General features: G+C 46.5%; 1 protein-coding gene across 1 annotated transcript; it reads right to left on the reverse strand.

Annotated features, from left to right (window-relative positions):
- Positions 1–7,418: 7,418 nt before the first annotated feature.
- LOC134998910 (E3 ubiquitin/ISG15 ligase TRIM25-like) lies at positions 7,419–9,111 on the reverse strand. Its single transcript, XM_063951392.1, has one exon. The coding sequence runs from the start codon at positions 9,066–9,068 to the stop codon at positions 7,518–7,520; it is 1,551 nt and encodes a 516-aa protein (XP_063807462.1). The 5' UTR covers positions 9,069–9,111; the 3' UTR covers positions 7,419–7,517.
- Positions 9,112–9,906: the final 795 nt, after the last annotated feature.

Consider the following 9,906-nt stretch of genomic DNA (forward strand, 5'->3'; position numbering starts at 1 on the left):
TCAGCCTCGGAGACTTGCATCCGTGGTTACCAGGATCCAGTCCTGAATCCCGAACCTGCATCCCTCTAATAGGTGAGAACTGTGTAGCCACCACAGGAGTGAAATCCTGGATTTGGAGGACAGGACTATCTTCCGGTGCATGTGTAGGTGGGATCCGGACCACTTGTCCAACAGGTCCCACTGGAATACTCTGGCATGGAATCGGCCAAACTGTATGGCCCCGAAGGCTGCCCCAACAACCGAATGTATTGATGGATCGACACTCTTGTTGGTTTCAAATTTGTTTGACCATTCTCTGGATTTCTAGAGCTTTTTCTACAGGAAGAAAAACCCTCTGTACTTCTGGTGTCCAGTATCATCCCCAAAAAGGACAATCTCGTTGTCGGTTCTAACTGCGACTTTGGAAAGTTCATGATCCAACCGTGTTGTTGGAGCACTGAGAGGAAGAGTGCAATGTTCTGCACCAATCGTTCCCTGGATCTCATTTTCAGGAGATCGTCCAGGTAAGGAAATATATTGACTCCTTGTTGTCGAAGGAGGACCATCATCTCTGCCATCACCTTGGTGAATACCCTCGGTGCCGTGGAGAGTCCGAACGGCAATGTCTGGAATTGGTAATGGCAATCCTGTACTGCGAATCTCAGATAAGCTTGGTGAGGAGGATAAATGGGAACATCTAAGTAAGCATCTTTCATGCCTACTGACACCATGAAGTCCCCCTCCTCCAGACTGGAAATCAGTGCCCTCAGAGATTCCATCTTGAACTTGAACCTTTTCAAGTAGAGATTCAGATTTGTCAGGTTTAAACTCAGTCTTACTGAGCTGTCCGGCTTTGGAACTACGAAGAGGCTTGAATAAAAACCTTCTCCTTGCTGTGACAAGGGTACCAGGACAATGACCTGATACTGACATAATTTTTGAATTGCCGTTGTTACTGCCTCTTTTTCTGGAAGAGAAACTGGCAAGGTCGATTTGAAAAATCGGCATGGGGGGACGTCTTGAAACTCTAGTTTGTACCCATGGGACACTATTTGTAAGACCCATGAGTCCAGGCCAGATTGAATCCAGATTTGACTGAAAAGTTTCAGACGTGCTCCCACCCGAGTGGACTCCCGCAAGGGAGCCCCAGCTTCATGATGCAGATTTGGCAGAAACAGGGGTGGACTTCTGCTCCTGCGATCCGGGAGACGCTGTGGATTTCTTTCCTTTTCCCCTTCCCTTACCTGCAAAAAAAGGGGGATGTGTCTTTTTCGCCGGTGTAGGAGCATACGGCAAGAATGTCGACTTACCTGCGGTAGCCGCTGAGACTAACGCATCCAGCCCATCACCAAACAAGGCCTCACCTTTATACGGGAGAGCCTCCATATTTCTTTTGGAATCTGCATCAGCATTCCCTCCAACGCCCTCCGAGCCGATACTGCCATGGTAGCGGTTCTTGATCCCAAAAGACCAATATATTTCATGGTGTCTAGCATGTACGCAGCAGCGTCTTTGATATGACCTAAAGTTAGGAGTATCTCGTCTCCATCTATTGTGTCAATGTCTAATGACTAGTTTACTGACCATTTTTCAATAGCACTACTCACCCACGCACAGACAATGGTAGGCCTGAGTAGTGTCCCATTGGCCACATCAATAGATCACCTCACTAACCTGCGGTCTGTCGGCTCCTTAAATGAAGCCATTCCAGGTGCAGGGAGAAACACCTTTTCTCTTTTATGACAGGGCCCTGTCTAAAATGCAGGGTGACTCCCACCTTTTGGAAAAAGGTAAGTTGCCTGAATTCCTTTTGGGAATCTGAAATTTCTTTTCAGGTTAAATCAGACTCCCTCCAAGAGACTGTTCAACTCCTGAGGTGGAGGGAAAATTACATTACTACTTTACTAAAGTAAACCCTCTCCTTGTGGTAAAAGAGGGGGCTTCGTAACTTCTAACACCTCCTTTATAGCTGAAACATGTTTTGAATGCTTTTTGCTAACTTAGGACCTAGTCCCCTGGAATCACTAATGTCGACACAGGAATCCGAGTCCGTGTCGGTATCAGTTTGTACTACTTGTTTGTATGTGACCCAGAGGGGTCCCTGTGGATGAAAGGCAGAACTATTAAAAATCACATCCTCAACAGATTATATTCAGTTTTCTGTATGAGATTCAGTCCAACCTCTTACTGATATGATTCACACTATCATATAACCTTTCACCCAGTCAGGCTCTTGGTCTCATATTACACCTCTGTGTCTCTAACATGTCTCCCACAAAAGGAAGAGTTCCCTGCCACAAACATGTCACACACATGCACAACCACACCACAGACACTCCGGGACTTATAGGGGACAGACCCACAGTAAAATCTGTCAGAGGGACACAGATAGGATTTGCCAGTTCACAACCCAGCGCCAGTAACACAATGTCTGTGAACACAAAATGCCCACTGACATGCAGCGCTTTTATGCTAATCACACAATTATATAGCACCAAATTTACTGTGGCCCCCCCTGTTTTGCACCCTGATACTTGTTCAGTAGTGGAGGAGGACCAGCGTAGTCTCTGCAGCCTGAGGAGAGAGAGAAAATGGCGCTGAGCAGTGTGCTGACTGACTGAGGAGAAAGCTCCACTCTTCAATGGTGTGTTTCTCCTCAGCTTTTATGAGATAATTTTTTATACTGGCGGGGGTAGGACTGTGCCTCAGCAATTTATGCCCCTTATTTATGCCAGTTTTCATAGGTTTCATGCTGCCCAGGGTGCCCCCCCACCCCCCCCCCGCACCCTGCAGTGCCTGTGTATATGTGGGCAACATGGCGCGCTGCGCTCCCGCCAGCCGCGCGGTACCTTTGGCCATCACTTTCTTGATTGAAGATCTGTCTTCTAACACTCACCTGTCTTCTGACTTCTGGCTCTGTGAGGGGGGTGACGGCATGCTGTGGGAGTGAGCATCTAGGCACGGCTAGCGTTCAGTTCCCTTCAGGAGCTAATGGTGTCCTGTCAGCCAGAAGCAGAGCCATGAAACTCTTTAGGAAGTTGGTTCCTACTTCTGCCCCCTCAGTCCCACGAAGCAGGGAGACTGTTGCCAGCAGTTCTCCCTGAAAATAAAAAACCTAACATAAGTCTTTTCAGATAACCTCTGTAGAGCTCCTCAGGAGTGCATCCAGTCTGCCTGGGCACATTTCTAAAACTGTGGTCTGGAGGAGGGGCATAGAGGGAGGAGCCAGTTCACACCCTTGAAAAGTCTTGAAGTGCCCATGCTCCTGCGGAACCGTCTATACCCCATGGTCATGAAATGGACCCCAGTATCCTCTAGGACATATGAGAAAATCCGATATCCAAAATACTTTTGGTCCCAAGCATTTTGGATAAGGGCTACTCAACCTGTATTCGGCATAGACCGGAGGGTTAGGATCAGGCTTTGGGACAGGAGTGTTAGGGTTAGTCTGCAGGAGGGGAGGTTAGAGTTAGGCACTAGGGGGAGGTTAATTGGAAGTCAACCTGTCATCTTTGCCAGACCTGGAAAGACACAGCTGGAGCGGCTGGACCTGCCGTACCAGGAAAGTCACCGCTAGACCACCAGGAATGTTTTCTAGACATTTTAATCATGTCAACATTTCATCAGTGTCGACATAATAAATGTCAGTGTGTTAAATGTTGACATGACAAGTGGCCACATCATTTGAAAGAGGGAACTAACTGCCTGTACAATATTTGTAGCCAATTCAATTTTTGATGACATTACATCGGACATCACCGCATTGTCTGTCTGGGCGTTACCACTTACTGCTATAAGGAATTTTCTCTATGGGGTGCGAGGAAAATTGAGCGAAGATACATCGCTGTACATTCACATCCATTCCGGAGGCACTCCATGGTATATCACTGAGAATGGAATCTCCTCCATTGAGTTGTGTTCTTGCTTCGCTATTTCCCACTGTAGAGTCATTCCTAAACTTACTCGCAATTTATACAGACAATCCAATATGCAAACCTGGGGATGAGACTCCCTCAATCGGCTGTGTCTACCTCCCCTTGTCGTACCTGGCTGAGATGAAAATGTATGATAAATTACTGTGGTGGTCCAGGAGGGATCTGGATAGATCCAACAGTGTTTTGGATCCACTCTGGTACGGATGGACATTAGGAACTGATGGAAAAGAACTATTGATGTTCCCAATTCATTCAATGATGGCATTGCTCTGGTAGCTAACCATCGCATGACTCCTTCCGATGCTCACCCAATAAGGGCCGGACGAAAAATAGGGGCGTGGATTCATACAGGGGCGTGGTCAGTTACACCCCTGTAGAGTTGTGCCCCCATTTGTGGCTCCGCTTACTAAAATAAAAGAAAAAGAAAAAAGAATACTTACTATCCCCGCTCCTGATTCCCGACCGCTGCAGACCTCCGCCGACGCCGCTTCTCTCCTCGGATCTATGGGAGAGACGTTATGACGTCTCACCGATAGCACAGCATAGATAGACACTAGAGGTCAATTACGACCCCTAGTGTCTGTGCCAGTCCAGCAAAGGCCCTCTCCATGAAGGGAAACTAGACAGGTAGCTGTGAGGGAGGGCATAGCGGGGAGGAGCCAGCACACCCTGTTAAAGAAATTGAAATTGCACCAGCTCCTTTGGACCCCATCTATACCCCATCGTAATGCAGTGTTCCCAGTATCCCTTATGGATGATAGAGAAATTTGCATTACTGTCTTATAGCTCTGAGGTCTTGAGCTCAAATGCTGATCAATTAAATATCTGTATGTAGTATGTACTGGTTTCCTCCCACAGCTCAAAAATATACTGGTAAGGGGGTACACACGGAGAGATCTGTGCTTAAATTCCTGACTAGATTGCTTAGAAATTAAGCACGGATCTCTCCGTGTGTAGGGTGCCGGTAACAGCCCGCGCGTCGCTATTGCCGGTTCTAGATTTGGCATGCATGCATGCTAAATCTAGTGAGATCGCTCTTATTTCACCGCTGGGTGAAATTAGTGCCCCCCTCGCTCAGCACACATTGCTGCTGAGCGGGGGGAGAGATGTGTGCTGAGCGGTATGTTGTAGATCGCTCAGCGCACATCTACCCTGTGTATGCGGGGCTTTAGGTTAATAGTCTTTTCATACAAACATCAAGCCTAGAGTATATGTGGGTCCATGTGATGCGGAACATAGATTGTAAGCTCCACTGCATACACTCCAACTGTACCTTTTTGGCAGGTACAGTACCTATTTTTATGGTCTGTACCGATTTTTGGCTCTCCAAACTTTCATTGAAAGGATAGTAAAAGGGGAGTGACCAGGCCCCCTTTGCCCATGTCCACGCCCACTTTCGAATTTGTATCAGTTTTTATGTGTAAAATGTTGGAGGGTATGCCACTGAATAGGGACTGAAATATTCTCTGTATTCTCTAATTATGGTATGTATATACTGTCTGTGCTCATGTAGTTTGTCGTCTACTTTTCCCTTGTATGGCGCTACAGAAGCCTTCTGGCGCCTTATATGTACACATGGAAATAAAACATGTATTTTGAGAACAACAATTAGAATTGTGCTGTGCATCGGTATAAGCAGCTTTTATTTTGTTAATTATCATACACATGTCAATCAGAGTACAGGAATCCTAGATATGGATCCTGACATTTTAAGTAGAAAAATCAGGACAAAAATTATCAAATTTAAAAAACATAAGGATTATCTCATAGTCAGGATAGTCAGTAACCCAACTGAAGGAATTATTATAATAAGTGTATTATAGCGACTTGGTCCATATTCTATGCACATTCCCCTGTATTACAAGCACTTTTATAATAGAAATACTAATACTAATTATACTTTGTGATTATGACAAATGTGAGGTTAATAAAGCTAAGCAATGGGGCATGCTGCGAGGTGTAGCCCAACCCATCCCATTACAGCAGCATAACTTCAAGAGTAGATGTATTAAACCTTTGAGTGAGATACATGGGTATATTCAATTAGCGTCAGATCCTCTCTGACGGAGAGGATCTGACACTTCACTATTCAATTTGTAGGCATTTCCGACAGGTTTTTGCCCGTTTTCGACAATAACGATCCGACTTTTTTTAAAGTCGAATCGGCATTGTCGAAAACGGGCCAAAAGCCTGTCGGAAATGCCTACAAACTCGACAAAACAGGTGTATCGACGGACGAACACAGTGATCCGACAAGTCGAAAAAAAACGGCACTAGAATTGAATAGGTCAAATCTAGATTGAACCTAGAAAAGTAGAAAAGTGCAGTTTTTCCAACTTGTCGGAAATTCCGACTCTAAGTAAATAGACCCCAAAGTGGAAAAGGTGCCCATAGCAACTAATCCACTTCCAGCTATCATGGCACATTCTATAAAATGACAGAATTTGATTGGTTGCTATGGGCAACTTCTCTACTTTATCTTTCCTGAAGGTTTGTTATATCTTCCCCTTAACCACTTGCCTGGTATGGTCCTCATCAGATGCGACCATGCCTGCAAGTGCTCTATCTGACCTGTTCGCACAGGATGCGACCAGTCAGATAGTGTTAGCAGTGGGCGCTGCTGCTGTCAGAGGGACCGGAAGGTCCCTCTGCCTCCCTGTACTCTCCCCTACTGATTGCCGTGCTGCCGATCGGTCAGCACGGCAGGACCCCCGCCCCCCTCCAGCGGGTCTGCAGAAAATGGCAGCCGCTGGGGAGTGTGAATTAATCCTCCCAAGCCACTCCCAGACCCCCTCTGTATACCTGGAGGCTGTCCCAGCTTTCAAAATGAAAGCCGCGATGGTCGCTATGTTCCGATGGTCACATCACGATGTTCTGATGGTTGAGGTGTTCCGATTGATGTTTCAATGTTTAAAACAAACCCATTTTTCTTTTTTTTTTCTTTAACAAAAATCATTTGGGATAGGGTTAAATTCATGTTCTTCAACTGAATCACTCATTAAAAAAAAAACCTGACAATTTCGGAGCGGTTTTTGGCTAAATAAATCGTCAGTTAAGTGGTTAAAAGACTGCACCCTATTCACCTATTGCAGAGATCATAGCCACTGGGTGCCGGCGTGTAGCACTGACTGCAGTAATAAGGGAAACACCGGCTGATAGACAGTCACTGCAGCCAATCACAGCTATCAGAACAAAGGGAAATATTAGAAATCTCACATAAATGTATATTGATAATGTATAACACACCAGCAGGAGATCACATCCAGGCACATGGGACATCTGGTTACGCCACATGAGAGACGCTCAGCTGTAGCTCCACCCACTACTTCATTCTATATGTTTCACCAATCAGATGTGCCTCGGGGTGAGTTTCTCATGATCCTATCTCGTAACTCCGGACATTCCCATATATTTCTGTACAATCTTTCCCTACACATAATGCAACATGAAGGGGCTCGGTGAAGGTGGCAGAGAAGGTGTGTAAGTGTCTCATACATGGAGCCAGAGCATAAAAGGACAGCTGTCCAGCCTCATAGTCCAGATATATCCCCATTTTTTTACAGGTAAAATTGCCGGGTAACCAAATCTGTTTTCCATCATGGATCAGTGAATACAGGCTGCAAAACCGTTTACACAAAGCCCAGGACTTGTCATTATACCCAATCCTCTCCTGTCTATACTGGGATAGCTCATCCCTACACTCCACCACCCTGATTCACTGACAGTCATATCCAGGTAATGTCGCCCTGAGGAAAAGCTGCTGGTGCTTAACACCTGGTTATAAAGCTGAAATCTCTCCGGTGTTTCTGGATAATTCTGGCTTTCATCTGACCAACTTGTATAGCTGTTGTCAGTCACTTTATATAGTTGACCATCTTGTGGCAACCATATATAATTACCAGCTGTGTTTTCATCCAGTAGTATACTTGTACCTTGGTGCACATAGAGCCCTATTTTTATACCAGCTATAATATCAGATTCGGCATGTCCCACTGGTGTTACATCCATTGCCTTTTTTGTAGGGTCTGGAGCATTATTTCCTTTCCTTACACCTGTGATTACATCAGATTCTGTATTACCCACTGGGTTTACATCCTGCACTCTGTCAGTAGATTCCTGCACATAGATTCCTTTCTTTATACCGGTTATTATATCATATAATGTGTGTAATGTCTCTGAGACATGTCCCACATCCAGCTCTCCTACACCATGGATCTGATTATCATGTCTCTCTCTGTCCACAGCATCACACCAATCACCTGTGTCTGGTTCCTGTAAGACAGTCACTGGATCAGGCACATTACACAGCTCCTCAATGTGACGCATCTTCCTGGACAGCTCGTCCTTCTTTATTTCCAGCTGCTGGATCAGATCAGAGACTGAGAGTGAAACACGCTGTTCCTGCCTGGAGATCTCACTCAGGACTCTCTTCTCTAGGTCTTTCAGCTGTCTCCTGATGTCTCTAAACAGGACAGTGACCGTCTCTGTTACACCAGCTGCTTTTTTCTGATCACTTATGCTGCTCTCCACCAGGCTCTGGACTCTTCTCTCAGCCTCCTCTCTCTTTATTGTCAGTTTCTGCAGAACATTTCTCAGTTTCATCTTCTTCTTCTCCGAGGCCACATCCAGCAACTCCACCTGGTGTCCCCAATGTTCTCCGGCCAAACTGCAGGACACACAGACACAGGCAGCGTCCTCAGTGCAGTAATACTCCAGGACCTTCTTATGGACGGAGCATTTCCTGTTCCCCAGGGCAGTGGTGGGATCACATAATACGTGTTCGGCTGACTTGCTGTGTACTCTCAGGTGTTTATCACACAGAGAAGCCTCACACATCAGACAGGATTTAGCAGCAGGAACAGAAGAGTGAATACAGTAAGTGCAGAAGATCCCAGTCTCCTCCTGATCTGGCTGAGTAGACAGGAAACTTCTCACTATGTTACACAGCGTTATGTTCCTCTGCAGTGCAGGACGCTCCTGACACTCTTCTCTGCAGTCAGGACAGGAATAAACTCCAGACCCCTCCTGTGTATCCAGCACACGATCAATACAGACCCGACAGAAGTTGTGTCTACATCTCAGGGTTACAGGGTCTGTATAAATGCTCAGGCAGATGGAACAGTCCAGCTCCTTTCTCAGATCAGCAGACGCCATCGCTGGAAGCAGAAGAGAGGAGTGAAACTGAAAGTATCTGAGAATCAGGAACCACAGAGGGTGGGGCTGACGTTCCTCTCAGATTACAGCTATGGGCTCAGTTATACCCCTTTACCACTTACGAGCACGGGTCGCAGCCGGGAGCCTGACACGGGAGCTGCCCCCTGCTGCGATCCGTGCTCGGCCCCTTTTCCATCAGCAGTCACAACCCGGCATATGCCGGGCTGGTGACGCTTCTAGTGACGCGGCAGGGGCGGCGCAGGGAGATCACATGATCTCCCAGCGCCGCCCTTCCATACAGTGTAAACGGGAGCCGTGTCGCATCGACACGGCTCCCGTTTACACTACAACCCTACCCGGATCATTCCCGTGTCCTACCCAGGTAAATAGCCGGGTAGGATTCACGGGTCACTTGATCCGGGTTTACCCTTTTCCACTTGCAAAAAACACGGGTAAATGCGCGCCCCCGTGCATTTACCCGTGTTTTTTGACCTAGTGGAAAAGGGGTATTATACTAAGCGCACAGCCCTACACCATACCTCCCAACATGACCCTCTCCAGGAGGGACAGAATACTCTGCTCCTGGACTTCCCTCTTAATTTATGTTTGGCATCACCTGTGCTTAAACACCTTTTTTATCTACTAACCTGTTCAAAACAGGTGCCTGCAATCATAAATTAAGAGGAAAAATCCAGAAGCAAAGCATTGTGTCCCTCCTGGAGAGGGTCATGTTGGGAGGTATGCTACACACAGGAAACATGCACTACTCTGCAGTCAGAGTCGAAGGTCATTACTTGCACAGATCCACTTTGCAATCAGCTGTATAATAGTTTAATAC

The sequence above is a fragment of the Pseudophryne corroboree genome, chromosome 2 (genome assembly GCF_028390025.1).
Source record: "Pseudophryne corroboree isolate aPseCor3 chromosome 2, aPseCor3.hap2, whole genome shotgun sequence".
NCBI classification, from domain to species: Eukaryota; Metazoa; Chordata; class Amphibia; order Anura; family Myobatrachidae; genus Pseudophryne; species Pseudophryne corroboree.

Excerpts from the sequence above, each read along its gene's own strand:
- LOC134998910 (XM_063951392.1), bottom strand. The coding sequence starts at position 9,068 with ATGGCGTCTGCTGATCTGAGAAAGGAGCTGGACTGTTCCATCTGCCTG.